We start from the raw sequence: 21,165 nt of genomic DNA, 5'->3' as shown, positions 1-21,165 counted from the left end.
CTGAACACAAGAAAAAAAATCATTTACTACCAGTATCCATCGGGTACTCTACTGCTACATCAAGTATAGCTTTCATCTATGTATCCTGAACCCCCTCTATTCAATTGGAGTTTTTTGAATGATGCAACTAATTTTCCTTTATTTTCAGTATTTCAATATTAACATATGTCACAAAAACGATTTGAAGTTTTCTAACTTCTATTTATTATATGCGAGTGCTTTCAACAGCTGGACGTGCTATCATCTTGGCTCTATTCAAACTGAACGTTTCATCCTCTTGTTTATTCTTTTATGCGGTTAGAATGTCAGTGCAGTTACTGCAGGTAAATTTGCCTGTATTTGGGTCACATCAGGAAACCTTATGGACATCTGGGAAAACTTAAACATCCATTAATGTAAAAGTCATAATTCACTTATCGAGGAACAAATACAAATCAAAACACAAGACCTAACATTCAATATACTACACAATACATTACACATTCCTAGAAACAGTGAACCTAGAAAAAATCCGACACAAAGGATATTACCTGATGTGACCCAAATACAGCGAATTTACCTGCAGTACCTGCACTAAGACGTTCTAATCGCATAGGAACAAGTAAGAGGATGAAACGTTCAGTTTGAGTAGAGTCAAGAAGATGATTAGTCCAGTCATTTAAGGTTTTATCTGCGGAAAAATTCCTACTGAGCAGAATTTTTGGTATACACCTTCATTATGGCGTTTTAATGAAGATGTGAAAATTCGACATTGATATCGTGCCGGCTAAAAAAGTTATGAGGATCATAAAATAAGTTTTTTGGGAATATATCGCGACCTATGGCTGGGAGGTCAATAAAAGTCATTATAAAAATTATTCCTCATACGATTATCTACAAAAATGTCTCTTAAATTTTTCTGTAAAATCAACCGTTTTCGGACTAAAGCGCTGAGAAAGCGACTACATTATGATAATGCACTCGTTTCCGCACCACCTTTGAGGTAGAATGCAAGGCGCGTTTTTTTTTACATGGTTTCCCCCGTAGGCATAATCCATGAACTGTACTAAAAGGTTTTTTTTTATTTTATGCTCAATAATTTTTTATTTGTACATTGAAAAATTGAAAAAATTTTTTTTATGATTTTCTTTTATATTTATTCGTCGTCGATATCCTCAATTTCAACTTCATCAAAAGTTGCTGATGAAACATAGAGTGGACCTATTGCTGTATTTAAATCAACATCTTCATCATTTTCTTCACTAGTGGACTCTGCGTTCAAGCATCACTGACCACGACAATGTCCACAAGATTTAGAACATCTCAATCCAATTTTTTTACATCCACATTTGCCGCCACAACCTTTTGTACAATTACAAAAGTTGTTATTGGTTGTAATATATTATTTTTCAACTCCCAACCCCACAGTTCTGGGTGAATTTCTTTTCCTAGCCAGGTTTGTATTTGATAATAAACTCGATAAATATGCTGTTGAGCTGCTGAAGAAGTGGGTGGTAATAATTGAAATTTCACAGCTGTGCTTTGTCTTGTTAGTTTAGCACGGCTGCAGTGTCTGTAATTGTCAATTGAATTTTCTGATTTTGGAGCACCGTACATTGCTAGTAGAAAATGTATTCCAGCTTTGACAAGGGCATCTCGAGCGCAATTTTTTTGTTGGAATATTTCTGCAGAATTGTGTAAATCGGGTCTTTTTTTAAACATCTTCATGACTTTAAGTTTTCCTTTCCCAAAAAGTGTTGAAGTTGTGTCACATTCGTTCATAGCATGTAGAAACAGAATATTTTTTTGCAGTGTGGATACTTGTTGAGGCTCTCAGTCGAGTATATTTTTGTTTCAACATTGTTATTCCCTGGTTTCTTAAAAAAATGGATGTAGGTTGATCAAGTATTTCTGTGTATGCTATGAGAAGTATCAATAGATCTATGTCTTCGCCAACGATAATTGTAGTATTATTTATTGATTTTTCAATTGCTGTTTCAACTATTAAGACGTCAGCAAGATCACGTGATTGTCTTGTAGAAATACCAACTTTTTCGAAATTCTCAAGGGGCATTTCAATCATTTTTCTTTTGTTAAATCGATTAGATAAAAATTTTTCTTGACTGACAGGAACTTCCATCGATTCATTGAAGTGCACTTCACAAAATGTAGAAATGGCTGCGGTTCGTCTTAGTTGTTCCATCGCTTTGATATTTTTACTAGTATCGGAGTAACCATCAAAAATGACAACAGTATTTTAACCAAAATTGTTTGATAAATAATTTATATATTTGTTGATGATAATATTGAAAGTATCATTTTTTTGCCATACAATGATGCATGAGGAATCCACCATCAATTATGTATGTTGCATTATTACATTAACTAATTGATAATTAATTGGCTCCAAGTATTGATATATTTTTGATTTCTGACTTTTTCTCATGCCAACATTATCAAATAGTGCTGTTGGATATGGACTTAATTCATATTGTAAATATTCACAAAGATTTTCCTCAATTTTTTAAAAACTAATTCGTTAAAATAGCAATAACGGATCGATGAGTACCTGAGAGTGATGAACCATGATAGAAATGTTTACAATAAAGAACGAAACATCTGCCAGTGGAGGTCATTTGTATTGTGTATAGTAGATTTTACTAAGTTCCGAAACCTCTATAATATAAGTATTTTTTCTCAAAACGCCGGAGTAGAAGTTAGAAGTTTCAAGAAAACTCAAATACATTGATAAAAAGCAAAAGAGTTAACGCCTTATATGTATGCGGTGTACAATACCCTATGTGAGTACATTTTACTTGCTTTCTCAGCGCTCTAGTCCGAAAATGGTTGACTTTACAGAAAAATGCAAGGAACATTTTTTGTAGTAGATAATCGTATGAGGAATAATTTTTATAATGACCTTTATTGACCTCAGAGCAACAAGTCGCGAGATATTCGCGAAAAACTGAGTGTTCGTGACCATTTGACCCTTATAACTTTTTTAGCCGGCACGATATCAATGTCGATTTTTCACATCTTCAATAAAAAAACGCCATAATGAAGGTGTATACCAAAATTCAGCTTAGTAGGATTTTTTTTGCAGATTGAGGTTTAAAAAACCTAAAATGACTGGATTAGATAGCACGACCAGCTGTCGAAAGCGCTCGCATATGATGAATAGAAGTTCGAAAGCTTCAAATCCTTTGTGCTGCTGAAAAATAATTCTATCAAAATCAATAGATAAATAGATAAGTAAGTACTATAATGATCATTCACATATTGATTTCAATTCAAGAGCCACCGGTAGACAGCTGTTTCAGCCAATTGGGTATCGTCAGTACCGGGAATGCGGTCCTTGATTGAAGACAAAATGTGAATAACCAAGAAAAGTACTTATTGAAAATAAATGTGTAAACGCAAGCGAGAGATAAGTAGAACCAACTATTGGTGTGACACCCAAGTGAACTTGTCAAGTTTTCATGTCAGTGTTGGTGGATATGTCTTCAATCGAAGACCGCCTGCCCGGTACTGACGATGCCCAATAGGCTGAAACAGCTGTCTACTGGTGGCTCTTAAACTGAAATCAATGTGAGTATGGTCTGAATAGTACTTATCTATTCATCTTTTGATTTTCATGGAATTATTTTCCAGCAGCATGACTGCATAAACCTTTCTCGATTTCATATAATTTCTAAAAACATGTGGATTCGTTTTCCGATGGCATTCCAGGTTAGCTTCCCAAATTTTTGCTACTGCAGTTGTCGGTTGATTGGTCAAACCACCAACACTGACATAAAAACTTGGCAAGTTGACTTGGGTGTCACACCAATAATAGGTGGTTCCACTTATGTTTCGCTTGCGTTTACGCAGCTATTTTTATCAAGTACTTTCTTGGTTTTTCTCATTTTGTCTTCAATCGAGGACCGCGCCTGCCCGGTAGTGACGATGCCCAATAGGCTGAAACAGTTGTCTACCGGTGGCTCTTGAATTGAAATCAATATGGGAATGATCAAAAAATACTTATCTATTTATTTTTTGATTTTCATGGAATTATTCTCCAGCAGCTTGACTGCATTAACCTTTCTAGATTTCATATCATTTCTAGAAACATGTGGATTCGTTTTGCGATGGCATTTCAGGTTAGCTTCCCAAATTTCTGCTGCCGCAGTTATCGGCTGATTGGTCAAATCACCAACACTGACATAAAAACTTGGCAAGTTGACTTGGGTGTCACACCAATAGGTGATTCCACTTATGTTTCGCTTGCGTTTACGCAGCTATTTTTATCAAGTACTTTCTTGTTTTTTCTCATTTTGTTTTCAATCGAGGACCGCCTGCCCGGTACTGACGATGCCCAATAGGCTGAAACAGCTGTGTAATTTATTCTAATAAGAATTATTTTCACAACGTTTCACATCCCATTTCTGGTGATGTTTGGAGTTTTTCAACTAGACTCAAGACATCACTTGTGAAACGTTGTGAGAATAATCCTTATGAGAAAAAATTACACAGAACACGGAGCGGAAGCCGAGAAAACAGCTCATTATATTTTGTCCATATTTTGTTGCAATTATTTTTGGGTTTAATCTTGTGTAATCTTGAGTCCTTTTCTATGACAAAAATAGCTTTTAAATGATCGTTCTTATACTTCAAAACTCACTTTTGTGGTTGAATTTTATGACGAAAAACTGTGTGATGAAATTTGTCGATAGGTACTTCTGAAATCCATGAAAATGTTCACAAGTAATACTGTGTTGTGAGATTTTCAGTAAATAGTTTACAAAACTGTAATTACACTAATAACTACACGTATTCAGTGCTACTACGACTGAAAAGTTATTGTATAGTAAAACACGTTGTTTCACTGTGATAGCAACGGTTTTTCAAATTGTGTGATAAAAATCTGGCAATGAAGTATTTCCTAGAAAAAACGGAAATATTGTTAGGTAAGGTTCATTTTCTTCCTCATTCTTGCTATGGCAAATAAAAAACAAAACTTATTTGGAAAAACAATATACCTTCCAGAATAATACAGTTAAAATATTTCAAAATCAACTACACGTCATCAATAAGATATATCCGGAATGCTCGTCTCAATCAGCTACTCAATTGTGAGAAAAAATGCTTCTCTGATACGTGATGGATCATATCTCTTTTGTATCTGTAACTTTTATTGCAGATACTGCATACAAACTGAGGTATTCTGGAACACTGGAAACGTATGTGTTGGACACAGTTTTTCTTGTATTTGTATCTCCTGTGGCATCGGAGACATTCAGTGTAGTTTTGAAAGACACGATAACCCGGCTCTGAAAATAAGTAAATGTAAGTTTCAATAAGTACACATGAAATTTCGATTTGAAAATATAAACAGACAAGGAGCCTGAATGTGTTGGAAGATATGCAATTTGGGAGTCAAGCAAATATTCAAGTATATACCTCGTGATTCGTATGGAATATGATTCGTATATATGATGAGGCAATCGATCAACAACGGAGAAAATTTTATGTAACGGAATTGGACGATATTTCATAAAAATGTATGATAACATATTTACGACATTTCAATTTGAATTTTTTGAAGTTATAACTTTTTATAGGAGGGTAAACCGCGCAGTAACATAACGCAAAACGGCGACAGTATGTCTACCTCTATGAACGCGCGTACATACAGTGCGGTCCATATGTATGGAATACATTCATTTTATCGTTATTGTGTACTATGTGAAAGGAACCTGAAACAGGTCGATTTTTATTCTTAAATTGACAATTTACAGTATGAAAATATTATCCCCCTCCAGCACCCCTTCTGAATTATAAGCACCCCCTCGAAAATTTTAAATAGCAGAGGGGGTCTTATGGCACCTTGTTGGAAAGGGATTTTAGTCCTCTGTTCGGCAATATAAAGATTTTTAAGTTTGGTGCAATTATAACTGAGAAAATTAATTTTTACAATTAAATTAAATGTTCAAAATGACCACCGTTATTCACTTCTTGACAATAACCTGATGTATTAAACAGACCATCTATTAAACAGACCCTGTAACACGCTCCTTACTAACCTTGAATCCTGGAAAAAATCTTTGAAGATACTGAAATATTAGACAAAAAGTCAAATAAACAATTAATATGAATTTAGTAGGATGCTGTCATTTAGGTATTTAAAGTTACTAAAAGACATCAGTATACAATTTGTGGGCGTATTAAATTTAATTATGGCTCATTTGTCCGAGACTCAAAGAATAGACATTTTAATTATGATTGGTTGTGGTAATTAAACAAGAAGGAGGTTTGTGAAATATTTTTAATAATAAATACCCTGGTCAACACGTGTTGCAGTCTACAGTTAGCAAAATTGAAAAAAATTTCGTGAAACTGAACATGTAAAAAATATTGGAAAACCAGGTAGAAATGTTCAATTTACTGATGAAAAAAAGTTAGATGTACTTCTAGAGATTGAGGAAAATCCGCATAAGACAACTCAAGGACTTGTCGCCGACAATGATGTAAGTGAATCATCTATTTTGAGAGTTTTGCATAAAGAAAAATACCACACTTACAAAGTTCAGTTGGTTCAGGAGTTAAATGAAGATGATCCTAATAGAAGGCAAGAATTCTGTGAATTGATGATGGACAAAATGAACGCAGATTTGCAGTTCATAAACAAAATAGTGTTTTCTGATGAAGCGACGTTTCATTTAAATAGAACAGTTAACAGACAGAACTGTACATATTGGAGCAGAGAAAATCCTCACTGGAAGTGTGCGACTCACACTCAATATCCTGAAAAAGTTAACGTTTGGGCTGTTATCATTAACAATAAAATTATTGGCCTTACTTTTTTGAGGGCACTGTTAATGTTGAGGTTTATCTAGATTTTTTGATTACCTTTTTAGTGCCTACATTACAAATACATTTTTCTGATGTTAATCATCCAAATGAGATACATCGTACTATTTACTACCAATAAGACGGAGCTCCACCGCATTTTGCACGTACAGTTAGAAATTATTTAAACGAGGTTTTTCCCAATAGGTGGATCAGAAGACGTGGAACGATCGAATGGCCGGCTAGATCCCCCAATTTGACTCCTCTCGATTACTTCTTATGGGGTTATTTGAAATCTAAAGTATATATCTGGAGTATTTGTTGCGAAATTTTCAAAGATCGACGTTTTTCCATCATTTCAAGAATGAGAAGTAACTATAGTAATCAGTTGATTTCTTGATGGAGCAGAGTTGTGTAGAAAAATATAGAACCTGCTAAATAGATGAGGTGAACATTATAATGAAGCTACACAATAAATCAAAGGCCTAAAACCAATGTTAACTCAGAAAAAAAAAATGAAGACATTGCATAAAATGCGTATTGCTTTTTGCGTAAAAAATCGACTGATTATTCCATTATAATGCATTTTTAGTTTTGGTTGTAAATATATACCTTCTCAACATAAAAAGGATGAAACTGAATAGAATTTTCAACAAAAAATGTTGAGAAAGGATGTATTTCTGTATCAAGTTTTCAAGTTATTGTATGAGATCGGATTTTTTTCACTTCAAGATTCAAATATTTGTAGTACTGATTAGTATTGTTTGTCTTAAATCTCTCCCAATTCTTAGTGGATTGAGAAATTCCAGAATATAATACAAATTTACATATTAAATTGATGGATGTAGCCGTTACTACATGGTAGGAAATCATAATGAAGAAAAGTCAATTGAAACTTTCTATGTTCTTTACCACTTTTATTTGTAACTAACGTTACTGCAGTATCGTCCTATAAGGACATTTTCAAACTTGTACATTAACAAATCTAAAGAAATGAACCTTGAATGTTCAAGCCAGTCTCGAATATACCTACACAGTAGGTTGAATGGACTGACGCCTATCAGAAAATAACTGTTCCCCTGGCTAATACCACGAAGGGCGTTGGATTATTTCCGACATGCGTCAGTGCAGGAAACTTCACAGAAAATTTCCTGCATATAAAGATTCCTGCACTGACGCCTGTCGGATATAATCCAACGCCCTTCGTGGTATTAGGCAGGGGAGTAGTTGTTTTCTGATAGGCGTCAGTCCATTCAACCTATTGTTTAGGTATATTTGAGACTGCCTTGAACGTTTAAAGTTCATTTCTTTAGATTTGTTTACTGCCAGTCTTCAAGCAGAGCCCACTGACTAATAAGAAAGTTAATGTTTAATGTACATTAATGTTTATTGTACATTAATATTTAATGTATAAGTTTCAAAATGTCCTTATAGGACATTAATGTACATTAATGTTCAATGTAAAAGTTTGAAAATGCTATAGTTTATATAATGACCCAAACTTAACACCATTAACCAAAACCTACAACTGGATAACTAAGAAAAAACTCGATTATTTACAATTGTTGAAAATATGTACCTGTACTTCAAGATGTTATTACACCCGTTATTACAGTTTCATGTGGAGGTATCAAATAAAACCATATTTTATGAAATATATATTGTCAATAAATGAAACGAGCTAAACTTAATACACTATAAATATTATTTCAATATCATTAAAAATGCTTAATATAAAATAGTTCTAGGTTGGCTCTTCTATCATAGAAAAAATAAACTCCATATATTACAACAAAGTGATTTACTATAAAATTTGACAATTTTGTCAACACTTAAATTTTAGTCAACATCTTCAATATAAAAATAGCATAAAAAACTTTTCTGAAAATACTCATCATCTATATTTTAACCTATATAGGTATGCATACAGTGTCATCTGTCCACTACATATGGAATTGAACTCCGGATTGGTTTTTGCTCACAATCAGACGAGAAATAATATGGACGCTTGTCACCGAAGGTCATTTGTTACTCATCAGCATTTGAGGTCATATAATATGTTAATGTGAAAACAGATAATATTATTCATTACTTGGAATGTCATTGAAAAATCCTACCTACCCAAAACATGAAGCTAATGACCATATTTTGATGACAAACGATCCTGTTGTATTGTTTCTATTCAAAGCAAATACTCATGCCAAAGTCCAGTTTCATATAAGACTGGTAATGTCCTACTGTTTTGAAGTGACACTGTGTCATACTTTTGTGTTTCGTTTGAAAAGAATCCACTTTACATGCTTAAAAGAAGCTATGTTCAAGCGAATTGCATGACGAATTTTGAAGCACTCATTTTTTGATTGCGATAAAATAGTTCTAAAGAGTATTCAAACATATATAAAAGAAAAATTGAATTGGAAAATGATAACCAGCCCGTGATTCCAATGCCAACGGAAAATGTGTTACAGCTTCTAAGGGCCACAACCGTCTGAAAATCATCCGGAATCGTAGGATTTCAGTATTTCAAAATCAATGTTGTGCAAGCAGTAGAATTTTATGATAAACCCATCCGAATCTAATCGGGAAAAATAATTCTGATATAATTACATTAGTAGTCCTAGAGGATTACTGATGAAACCACCGAAATCTTATTGTATATCTAAACCAAATTTTACTGCATTCAACTGAAAGAGAAAAGAAAACGTATGATTCATTGTAATTTTGTTAAAAATATACGATAAGTTACAATGAAATTCAACTTATTACTTAGTACCTTTCGAAGAATTGTAGACATAATGTAAAAATTAATATTTTTAGCTGGTTTTTGGCTTTTGCATTATAACTAGATATACAGGGTGGGGCACCGAAAACGAACAGATCGAATATCTTCAAAACACATGTGTTCTGAAAAAAATGCAAAAACACATCGATTTGTAATCCAAGCGGGACATCTTCCTATCATAACCTCAACTGTCATACCTCTTTCCCCTACCTCGGTGACTATCACCCAAACAATTTTAATAGGGAAAGTAGAAAGTGTTAAAAAGATAATTTCATAAGGAATTCAGCCATGTCAATTTTAGCTACCTAACAATTCATAATTTTCGACCCTGAAAACCACCACTTAGCAATTTTGAATCAAATCTGACCATAATTGCAAATCTTGTCCGCCATTGTGAAGCCGCCATCTTGTTTTAACCCCTAGGAAAACTCCATAATGCATTGTCACCGAATTTATGTCAAATTAGCTTGCAAATGAAGTATTATAATTTGGAATACGGAACAGTTTTTTTCCCGCAAGAAGGCGCCAAAATCGAAAGTTAGGTAGCTAAAATTCTCATGGCTGAATTCCTTATGAAATTACCTTCTTAACACTCACTACTTTCCCTATTCAAATTGTTTGGGTGATAGTCGCCAAGGGGTGGAGGAAGAGGTATGACAGTTGAGGTTATGATAGGAAGATGTCCCCCTTGGATTGAAAATCGACGTTTTTGCATTTTTTTCAGAACACATGTGTTTTGAAGATATTCAATCTGTTTCGTTTTCGGTGCCCCACCCTGTATATAAGCTACCTTCTGTCGTTCGAATCGTATTACTTTAATGATTTGTCTGTATAGTAGCAATATATTTATAAGTGTAATGACTTTCTTTTTCTAGGTTAAGTTAAACAAAATGTAGAATTGGTTAATTTTATATCTGTGTATTAATATTTCAAGTTGCTTCATTATTAGTTGAATTAGGTATTGGCTAGATTACGTGATTTGGTTGGTTTCATGAAAAAGTTCTTCTGCTAGAATTATATATAAAGTGGTGATTTTTCTAACAATAATTTTGAAATAAATCCTAAAACTCATGCAATCCCAAGATTCTAAATGATACATAGATACTTACATTAAGATACATAAAGTGGGTTCTTCTCAAATGAACATTTTTCAATGTACATACTCACTTAACATAAAAATATCAACAAATCATTAAGCCACCTATAAAATGTCTTTTTTATTACTAGGAGCATTATTATCTATCAGAGTATTGGAATGTTGAGATATTTTGCAGTATCAAAAACAAGGGAATATATTGCAGTGGCGGATAGGCGCAAATTGCGGAAAATGTTTGTCCCTGACCATACTATATTGTATTTGTATAATACATAACAGGACATCACAACACATTTTCCTATCTTGGAACATTAGTGACTGAGTATTAGAAACAAAAAATTTCATGAAACTCTGGAAATATCAAATCTAGGAAGATGAAGGATTAAGTTGGCAATTTGTTGCAAAACTATTCACTTTGAATGGAACATCACTTTGAAACAATGAAGTTTTAGGAGCTAAAATATGACACGTTTATGAGAAAAATGTGGAAATTGTGGAAATATTCATATCATCATATTAGAAATACTGAAAATTTTTCTCCGTATCCTTTTTTATTTTTCGAAAGATACTTAAATTTTGTTTAGGTAAATTCATACATTTTTGGTTTACTTCATCGATATTTCAGTGATGTTGATCACAAATGCCTATTGGATGATTCAAAATCAGGCAATCAGGCGTGGTAAGTTCTAGTGTGTGGAATAGCGAAAGAAAGTCAATATCTCGAATTCTGTCCGAAATAGTAGTTTCTCACTGTATTCATCGCTTATAGTTAGTGAAAAAGGAAATAACCGCTTCTGAATTTCACCACTTTTATTACCAAAGGCGCGATTGATTGTCTTGTCTTATATACAGTTACGGAATGAATCGAGTTTTCACTTCGTGTATTGAAAAATGAAAAATGAATATATTATGTATACTGTTCCTTAGGTACAATATTTTGATAAGTTGTATACCAAGTTGTGAAATTGTTCAATGTATACTTTGTACTTTTCAATTTTTTACTAGTACCGATTTTTACAATAACTATTTCTGAAAATATGCAAGAGAACAAGGAAATTAATTTTCTACTTCTATAATATTCAATGTATTGTTGATTCTCTCGAGTTAAAGTGAATCCACAGATTTCACTTCCCAATATATTCAGAGGTTAGACAGTTGAAAACACAAATAATTTTCACTATTCCCACTCATAGCGGCTTGAAAATTTCCATGAATATTCATGAAAATAGATGGTGACTCTTCAAGTTTGTCAAACCCAATTAGATGATCAAATAGCAAACAATTAACCCACCAGGCCTATCCGCCATTGCAACACAAATTTTTTTTGATTGGCAGTGACTTATGATAAGGCCTAACACAGTTCAACGAATACAACTCTAGAAGGCATTCAAAATCTTTGTAATGATCAAGGATAATGTAGATGGTTCAGTTCAAATAGGAAACAATTATTAATACCTATAATATTTTATTTAAAAAAACGGAAGTAAGTGTTTTTGAACTATAGGAAAAAACTTTTCTAAAGTTTCCAAATCTGAAACTTCAATGTCTCTCACCTATTATACCACAATTTTAAGACAGTAAGAAACATTGACCCCATTACAAAAAATGTCTTTTAACAATACTGAAAATTCAACTCATTACTACTTCGTGAGTGTCTAAAAGGTGAACTCCGCAGAGAAAATTTAAATAAGAAAAACAAAATTTGGATACCAATACCAAAAATATAAAAAAATAACAAATGATTTCAATTCAAAATAACAGAAGATGAGAATCGATAATAAAATAATTTTGACTTGAAAGCCCGATAAGCTTTCTTTCTCTTTCAAGGCACTATACTCCATTCAAGCAGAATTATACATAATCTTTACACCTAGATTCACCATGCAGGCAAATACAACGTCTACTATGTGACGTCAAATATATATGCATGAAATGTTGTCATTCATACGGCTCAGATTCGAATTTTTTTTGGCCATAATTGGCATAAATGTGGCAACGTCTAATAAAACTTGTTCGTTCTCTAAGATCAAACAACTGTGGCGGTAAAATATACTTTTTGGGGAAATGACGACTATTTTGGACAGATTTTTGTAACTGAATCCTGATCGCGCTAGGAATCACACGTTGAATAGTTAGACATCGGTAATCTTAACGTGCATAAATCCTAACTTTGGACAGTTGTCGTTACTGGAAAACGACAGCTATTTAATGGAGTCCCCTCTTCATTTCACTTTTTCACCGAGTTGACTTTCGAAACAATACATTCACATTCAAATACTTTTTTAATTTCACCTATATTTAGGGTTAAATATATCGCACAGATTCAGAAGTTATCAATCCAAGTTTTTTTTTCTCTAAAATAAGAAATACCGTACCTGTCTCTGTCTGTACCGTCTCTGATTTGAGCAACCCGATTTCTGTAACGTGACGTCTTTATCATTATAGCAACGTGATTATTCCTCAACGAGAGCGTCCGAATGATATATACATTGGCCTTTTTACAGATCAAGCAACCGAACTGGATGAGTTCCGAGAGCAAGGAAAGTGACAAGTGACAAATGTGACAATCATGGAGTATAATTGAAGTTTAATGTTCACTTGCAATTTTGAGCCAATCGCCTATTTATTATTGGGAATAGACGAATAGACGTAAATTCGTTACAATACTTGTTCCAAACACACCTGTTACAAAAGTCACTATATGAAGCCTTGAAACCTACAACTGCGAAAACTACTTATCGAAGACTATGTACCGACGACTATACTAGGTAGCAGCCAACATCAACGGATAAAAGGAAAGAAAGGTCACTAGTTCCAGCACTGCAAATTGAGGCAATGAAAAAACTCCATAACGTTTCGGAAAGTTGCCAAAATGATTATCTGAAGCTCTAGAAATGTTATAGACAACAATAGTAGTATGTGATATATGTGAAATACTTGTCAATTTGGCGTATCCCCATGCCTGTAAACAATTTGTAGAGCAGATTGAATTGCAGGTCTTCATCGACGGTTTAACTGACATCGTAGCCGCCTGATGACATATACTGGATTGATAGCTACACTTTAGTGAAAACCACAAGTTCATACAAACCATCTCTATATTGAAAGAGTTGAAAAGAAAAACAAAATTTTCCAAAACTAGACGGAAACCAAGGACACCTGCAGAAGGACTGTTGGAAACCAAGGTCTCACATGATATGAAGAAGGAATCCATCAAAGATGATAGTTCGACAATATAAGAGAAACGACCCAACGCCCGAAAAAATAACAAGTTGTCACCACCGAAGGGAATCACCGATTTTGGAAACAAAAAATTAGCATCTTATACGGGTCGCCACCGTAATATTGATGATTTGAGGCTGGTTTGAAAGGCGCCCGACTCAATTAGCAATTGAGTCTCCAAGTATAGTGCAGTTTTCAAGTGGTATTGGAATTAATGAGATTCCTTATTCCTCTGCGATGGGCTATTGCATTTCAAGTGGGCAGCCCAGACCAAGTTCAATGACCAAGTTCGATAGAGTTACTATTGAGTCAATTATTGCTGAGACGAGGAAGAGTGATGTAAACGAGGTGACTGCTGCATCTATACAAGACAGCCAAGAATTAAATCATTGGGTGGTGGGAGCAAAGAACGAGAAGTCTATGAGCTCACGAGAAAATTACTTTTCAGATTACCGTATACCAGATGAGGAAATTGCTGGTTTGGAAATTCAAGGATAAAAGTTATAACAAAAGAAATCTATGTGGTAATATCATCTCCAGAAGAACAAACCACCCAGTTCAAAACTGCAAAGAAGATGTAACAGCTGTATCTGATGACCAAGAAGAATAATGACTTGATTACTGGTCGTCAACGAAATAGTAGGTCACAGAATCAAACCGATACTTTGCTCAGTAACATGACTGACGTCGGATCCTCATTATGGCAACATGTCAGGGTTCTGCCATGGACTGGACGAATGTTAATGAATGATATCGTTTGATCAATAGGTAAGTTTGTGAAGCAAGGAAAGCTTCGAGGTTATATTTGACAAAATTATGAGTGTGATAACATAGGAATTAGGAAAGAATAATGATATTCAAGAATCTGTAAATGGCCAAATAGTAATAATTTGACTACTGTCGAATTCCTACTGATATAATTCTTCAATTAATATAGTTTAACTGAAAGCAAGCAAAGTTGCTTGGTTTACAAATCTCCTTCAAATATGTACCCGCATCATCAAATATTCAGATCCTTTTGTGGTTTATAATGTAATATAACTGAAGATTTTCCTTAAGCCACCATTAAAAATAAATTCTCTAGAAATAACTTCAGGAAGGCCAGAGAACAGTGCAAATAGAAGAAAGAGGGTAGAGGCATATTGTCAATATTCAATCTGAAGCAAGAGTAAACCGATATGCATTAGATCCAAGGAGTGACAGATAAACAACCAAAATGACATATTTAATGGGAGCGGATATTCATTGCGTTTCAATAAGTTAGACCGATTTTTTTGCGAGAAAGGTATTTTTCATGCCCAGTATACTAGTAGTGAAATTCTATTAACATACTATTCGTTAATTTTTCTCGAGTTATTGAGAACTGACTATGCAGCTTTATAGTATATATCAGGGGTGGCATAGAGGTTGAAAGATATCAATTAACTTGACCATTAAAGACCATATTTGATATGTGAAAGTGTTGTATATCATATAAAAAACTTCATTCTTCAAGATATTTCTTCAGGTGGAAGATCAGTTCCTTCCCCTCTAACACGAATTGCTGCTTCGTTGATAATTTCACTTTTAATACTTGCAGCATCTGTAACTTTGTGAGTTTTTCTCAAATGTCGTATCATATGTACTTTCTGTTTTGCTTTATAGGTACAATAAGGACATTTGAAACGTGGTTCCTTTCCACATTCCCATTTTCTATGGTTACTGAGCGAACTTCTGACTTTGTAGCTTTTTCCACAATCAGCACAGACAAAGGCCTTTTCATCTTGAACAGGTGGCGAAGAATCAGTTGATATTACGAATGACGGAGATGTATTGCGAACTTCGATTGATGATTCTCTTAAATTTTCCCTCATTATCATCATGGGAAGAACTAGGTGGGATGGCCATTCATCCGTATCATTTTCTGAAAATGAGCAAGTTTTAACTGATTGAAAACTGTAAAGAAGAATTATTAGAAAAGAGACATGCTGCGACGATCCATGTTCAATATTTTACAAATTATCATTCAATGTCAAGCTTCATAACACAAATTATAATTGATTTATTTAGGTGAAGGGGTAGTTATTTCAGATAGAGTAAATTAGTAAGGCGACTTGATTATATGCCAATATTCTATCGACCGTTTTTGGGTTTTTTCTCCTTCCACAATCTGACAAAATATAAAAATTGTAGTGGAGAACAGGTGTGAAAAAGGCAAACTTTCAACACCTGTTTAATAATTTTGCGTATCAAAAATATCTAAGAAATTACACAGATACTTATGTTAACTTTTTGGAGGCTGAAATCTGCCTCTATTTCAAGAATGAGAAAGAAATCTGATGAATCTCGCAGTTTTTTCTTTGATTCATTGTATTTTCAAAACGTCCTCGTTAGAATTCGAAAGTGTTTTGAAATGTGGAATCTAGATGTGCCTTCTAGAACATTCAATGTAGTAGTCCTAAATGATAAATGACTCCGAACCGGATATAATTATGTCAGGTCAGACAATTCCACTTCGATAAATTTATTGGGACACCAATATGACTCAGCACAATCATGGCGCTTGAACTGCTTAGAACACTGTTCTAAACCAGGAAAATATACAAACCTCAGCAACTTTTGTTGCTTTATAAAGCTCAGATCTGACCTTTGATATAGATACTGTCACGGAAAGTGTTCAAGTGACTTGGCACATTTGATTCCACCAAGAGCGGTACATATCAGAAATACGCGACGCACTGTGGATGTTTATCGTTTTGAGTTGCAACTCAGTACACCTAGAACTTCACTGTTTGAGAACTCTTTCATTTGGAGAACTGTGCTCGAGTGGAATAAACTTAATGACAACTTTTTTCGAAATGGATTCAATCTCCAGCGATTCGAATCCAATGAGAATCACTACTTTCGTACAGGCACCACTCTTAGAGCGCCTTAAAGATTTTTATGTAGTGCTTGTGTTTTGTGCTTATAAAAAAAAGTACAAGGTGTCCTTTGATTTTGCCACTACACTGTTAAAAATTGAAGTAATTTTCCAGAACATATTAGGAAATATTTCACAATCAAAACTCTGTGTTACTGTAATAACCTGATAAATAATGTAAAAATGAAAAGTTGTGTAATAAATCAATACAAATGATGTAAAACTTATTTACTTTGTGAATATTGAGATGAAATATGAACTTTTCCTGGAAGTTATGGAATTAGTTATGTACAGAAAGTGATCTGTGAATTTTAATAAATATTGGTAAAATCACTACCTACATTCTTCACAGATCACATATCAAATGGGTAGATTTTACAGTGTATATCAAGTATATTTGGAACAGTCCATTAATATGTTATCGTGTTGTCGAAAAAGGAGAATTGCTCTTAGGCACTGTGCATCAAATAAAGATCGAAAATAACATCGGGTCGCGGGGAGCCAGGCGCATACCCCTATAACAGATGACCGAAAACATCATGTTCAAGCAATAGAACTTGTGAAGAAAATTTGAAGTCATTTGTGATTTCATTGTTTTTTAATTAAGGTTTATTGTGCAAATAGTGAGGTATTCAAAGTGATTAAAACGGTAAGAGATAATGTTCAAATGTAAATTGTGTTTATATGAATGTCTGTATCACTAAGAAAGTATGACTTACATCAATATTTCCAACGTTGCTGGAGTGATGCCTAATGTATCTGCTTACACATTCTTATTCGGGTGATAACAGCGAACACCATATTCTCGAAATCTTATAGAAAATTTAAATTTTTGTTTTCAAATGAATGACAGATAAATCAAGTGAAAGTTTTTCTGAAATTAAGTATATAAAAATATCACATACTAACAATATTCACTCTTCTTGCAGCAACCAACTCCTTGAAAAAATGATTCAGGTCCATGTACACGTTCCTCAGTGAGATATAATAATGCTGTTATACATTGAAATATATATTTGGATTCGACCTTCATATAATAACATAAAATTGAATTCGAAAAGACACGTGTTTTGGGCTAGTTGGCCCTTATCAATATGGTGTAGACAAATGACATAGATTGGTTACACATGACATAGACATGGTTACAAATAAAAGCGCAACTATATCCAATCATCAACAGAAGTCAGTCGAACATTTGTGTTTTTTTAAGAAGATCTAGTATTCACAAAAGGCAGCTACAGCTACCTACATGGAATTTTCAATCCGGAAATGGTAACAATAGGAATGCTCTGATATATAAATCCAAGAGAAAGATTTATCGGCAATACTTTGCTTTTATTTCAGTGCCATGCTTAATAAAACTTTCCCTTTGATACATAACACTCAACTTTCAAACAAATTAACATGAAGAAAAAGTGAAACATGTCCATTGTGAAATAACAAACAAAGTAATATGTGAAAATACATTGTAAAAATACAGTGAATACAGTCAACAATGTGAATACACATTATTGATAAGGTAAATATTACATAAGTTCTTCTGCAAAATTGCGTTACATATCACAGAATTTTGAGTTACTTTTAAGGAAATTCACTTGAAATATTATTTTAAATTACATTACATATGCAGAATTATTCCAATTCATATTTTACTGTTTCATTAGTATTTGTGGGAAAACACATAAGTTCTCGTGTTATTCTCCATCCATTTGTTCTACATAATTTATAATGGACTGTCTTCGTTACAACCACTGTTGTATTTTAACATGACATTACGTTGGTTATTTGTGGCCAACGTAACGTTATCTGAATTTACACAATTTTTTTAACAGTGTATAGATAGATATCTTTCTTCAAGACAGGTAGTCAAGAACGATCAATTTCTTAGTTGTTCGAAATACACTTATTTGCATATAGAAAAATTTACGCTGATCTTTTCGAATATTTGTCTATCAGAGTGGGATTTATTGACAATTATTCTCATCTTGTTTCATTCAACTCGTTATTCACCATCTGGTTTCAAAATGTATTCTGACAATTTTGATTCTCTTAACTACCTATTTCTGATATAATCCTGATGTTCATGAATGAAGTTTGACTAATATAACTTTCACCACAAAAACAAGGTGTTTTATCAATGGACATTTTTTTCTGTGTTATATGTGTGAGTCCAGATCTCTGTGCTTTCATTGATTCGTAAAAAGTTGCATACTCTGGTCAACAAGGGCTTTTCAGCTAAAACTTTTTTCTCCACCTCAGATGAATATGATTGAGTTGTCTTCGATTCGGAATAGCGTGTAGAAACAATTGAATTGAAAAAAAAAATTGGTTTTGTTTTTTGCGAATATCTCAAAAACTATTTGTTAAAATTTTGAAAAGATAAAAAAAAGAAATTTTCCTACCTCCAGGAACTGTAGGACCAATATTTATAATTTTCCCAGATGGATGAAAATATCCTTAAACGGGAACTCCTTGCGCAAGACACGCCTAGTTTGGACCTTCAATGAAAAAATATTATTTCAACTTGATCAATATCGAAATTGAGGGTTGAAAAAATTCAGACACCTACTGGATCAATGAATAAACAATAATTCACTGTCAAAATTTTCCAGCTAATTGTGCATTAATTACCAATCTTTTTCTACTTGAACAGATCTGATTTTTTTTTGTTTGGAAATATTTTTGAATAGATTCCCGTTGGAAAAATGATAAAATTGTTATATTCAAATGTGTTATCAACAATTAACTCAGTTTAAAAAAAGCTTCATTAATCATTTGATAACAAAAAAGGTTTCAATTTAAAAAAAACTGTTCAAAATCTGTTTTTCCGTCAACCAGGTGTCGCACCCCTACGAACGACAACTCTCAGAAGTCGAAACTTGTGCGAGCTAAGGACTCACGAGGTCTTACCTTTTAACATGTAATTCCTAACACGGACGGGTTGGACGATATCAAGTGAAAATTGATTGTTCAGCGTGGGGCTTGAACCAGTGACCAACACGGCGGTCGATTTGAGTGAGTGAATAAAGCACCCACGTCGAACCGACCGGACAATAGACAATTTGTTATAAACAATTCAATTATCAGAGAGCAAGATGAATTGGGATCTGAAAGAAAGGTTCCTTAATATCAAAGGCACATGGTAGAAAAATTATAAATCGACAAATCTGTTCAAAAGCAATAAACAATTTTCCTATCACAATTTGCGCGTAAGATTATGTTTCCAAATGACATTTTTAAATTATTTTATAAACAACGAATTCTTTCTAACAAAAAAGTTTTAAAAATCATTTTCATGTAGCTTCTGAGCATAAAAAAACGGGCCGATATCAATATTGAAAATGATTCAATGATAATGACGCTTTTTCATTTATAACCTGAGAAAATTGTAAAAATTTGAAAAATAACATTTTTTTTTAATTTTTCCAACGGGAATCTATTCTGAGACCTTCAAAAATAGCTCCAAAGAAATCTCAGATTTGTTATTCAACAATTATCGCACTTGCAATATTTCTGTTAAAGTAGAAAAAACATGTTAATTAACTATTATACAATTGACTGAAAAATGACGATAAATATTTTTTTGCCGCGGATTATTGTTCATTCGTTTATCCAGAAGGTGCCTGAACTTTTTCAATTCTTGATTTCGATATTTGATAAGTTGAAATAATATTTTTTCTTTACTTTCGTAAAATGAAAAATAAGAAATGAATTTTTTGTTTTTTACCACTTTTATTTGTAACAATTGTTACTGCAGTTTCGTCCTATATGGACATTTTCAAACTGATACAATATCGTAACTGTAGTAACGATAGTTACTAATGAAATTGTTAAAAAACACAGAAAGTTACATTTCTCAGTGTCGTTCTATGCGGACATTTTCAAACTGATACAATATTGTATCAGTTTGAAACTACAGTAACGATAGTTACAAATAAAAGTGGTAGAAAACATAGAACTGTCATTTCTCAGTTTCGTTCTATATGGACATTTTCAAACTGATACAATATTTGTTACAGTTTGAATCTACAGTAACGACTTATTTTGAAAATTTTCAGTTTTTTTTTCAAATTTGAAAAATGTCAAATAGTTTTTGAGATATTTTCAAAAACCAAACCCAATTTTTTTCAGTTAACTGTGTATAATTTTCGCAATTTTTGTAAGCGGCACTTGAATTTTTTGAACCATCTACACATTATTCCGAATCGAATGACACCTCGTTCATATTTTTCGGAGGCGAAGAAAAAAATTAGAACTTGAAGGCACTGCTTGACCAGGGTATCCAACCCCATATCCATTACCAATCAGTCTTATCTTTTCAGATAGACCTGGACGGTATAATGTTACTTAGTTAGAGAA

The 21,165-nt window shown here is 33.3% G+C and overlaps 1 protein-coding gene across 3 annotated transcripts in view; it reads right to left on the bottom strand.

Moving 5' to 3' along the window:
• The window catches only part of LOC111502608 (longitudinals lacking protein, isoforms F/I/K/T-like), a 37,030-nt gene that overhangs the window by 1,129 nt on the left and 14,736 nt on the right, over positions 1 to 21,165 (bottom strand). The window contains exon 2 of one of the 3 annotated variants that reach the window (XR_002721749.2): positions 4,977 to 5,288. The exons of 1 other annotated variant lie outside the window; for it this stretch is intronic. Coding sequence is in view for 1 of the 2 variants with exons in the window: in XM_074172620.1 (XP_074028721.1) it covers positions 15,398 to 15,810 (413 nt within the window). In the remaining variant the exon portion in view is untranslated. Of the gene's footprint in view, positions 1 to 4,976; positions 5,289 to 14,743; positions 15,811 to 21,165 lie in introns of those variants that run through there. One more of the 3 variants, XM_074172620.1, reaches the window with a different exon arrangement.

The sequence above is a fragment of the Leptinotarsa decemlineata genome, unplaced genomic scaffold (assembly GCF_025532065.1).
Source record: "Leptinotarsa decemlineata unplaced genomic scaffold, Ldec_3_MD MMD2_tig00000133_RagTag_RagTag, whole genome shotgun sequence".
Taxonomy (NCBI): Eukaryota; Metazoa; Arthropoda; class Insecta; order Coleoptera; family Chrysomelidae; genus Leptinotarsa; species Leptinotarsa decemlineata.
Note: the sequence above shows the minus strand (reverse complement) of the source record. Positions and strands in the feature narration are given on the sequence as shown.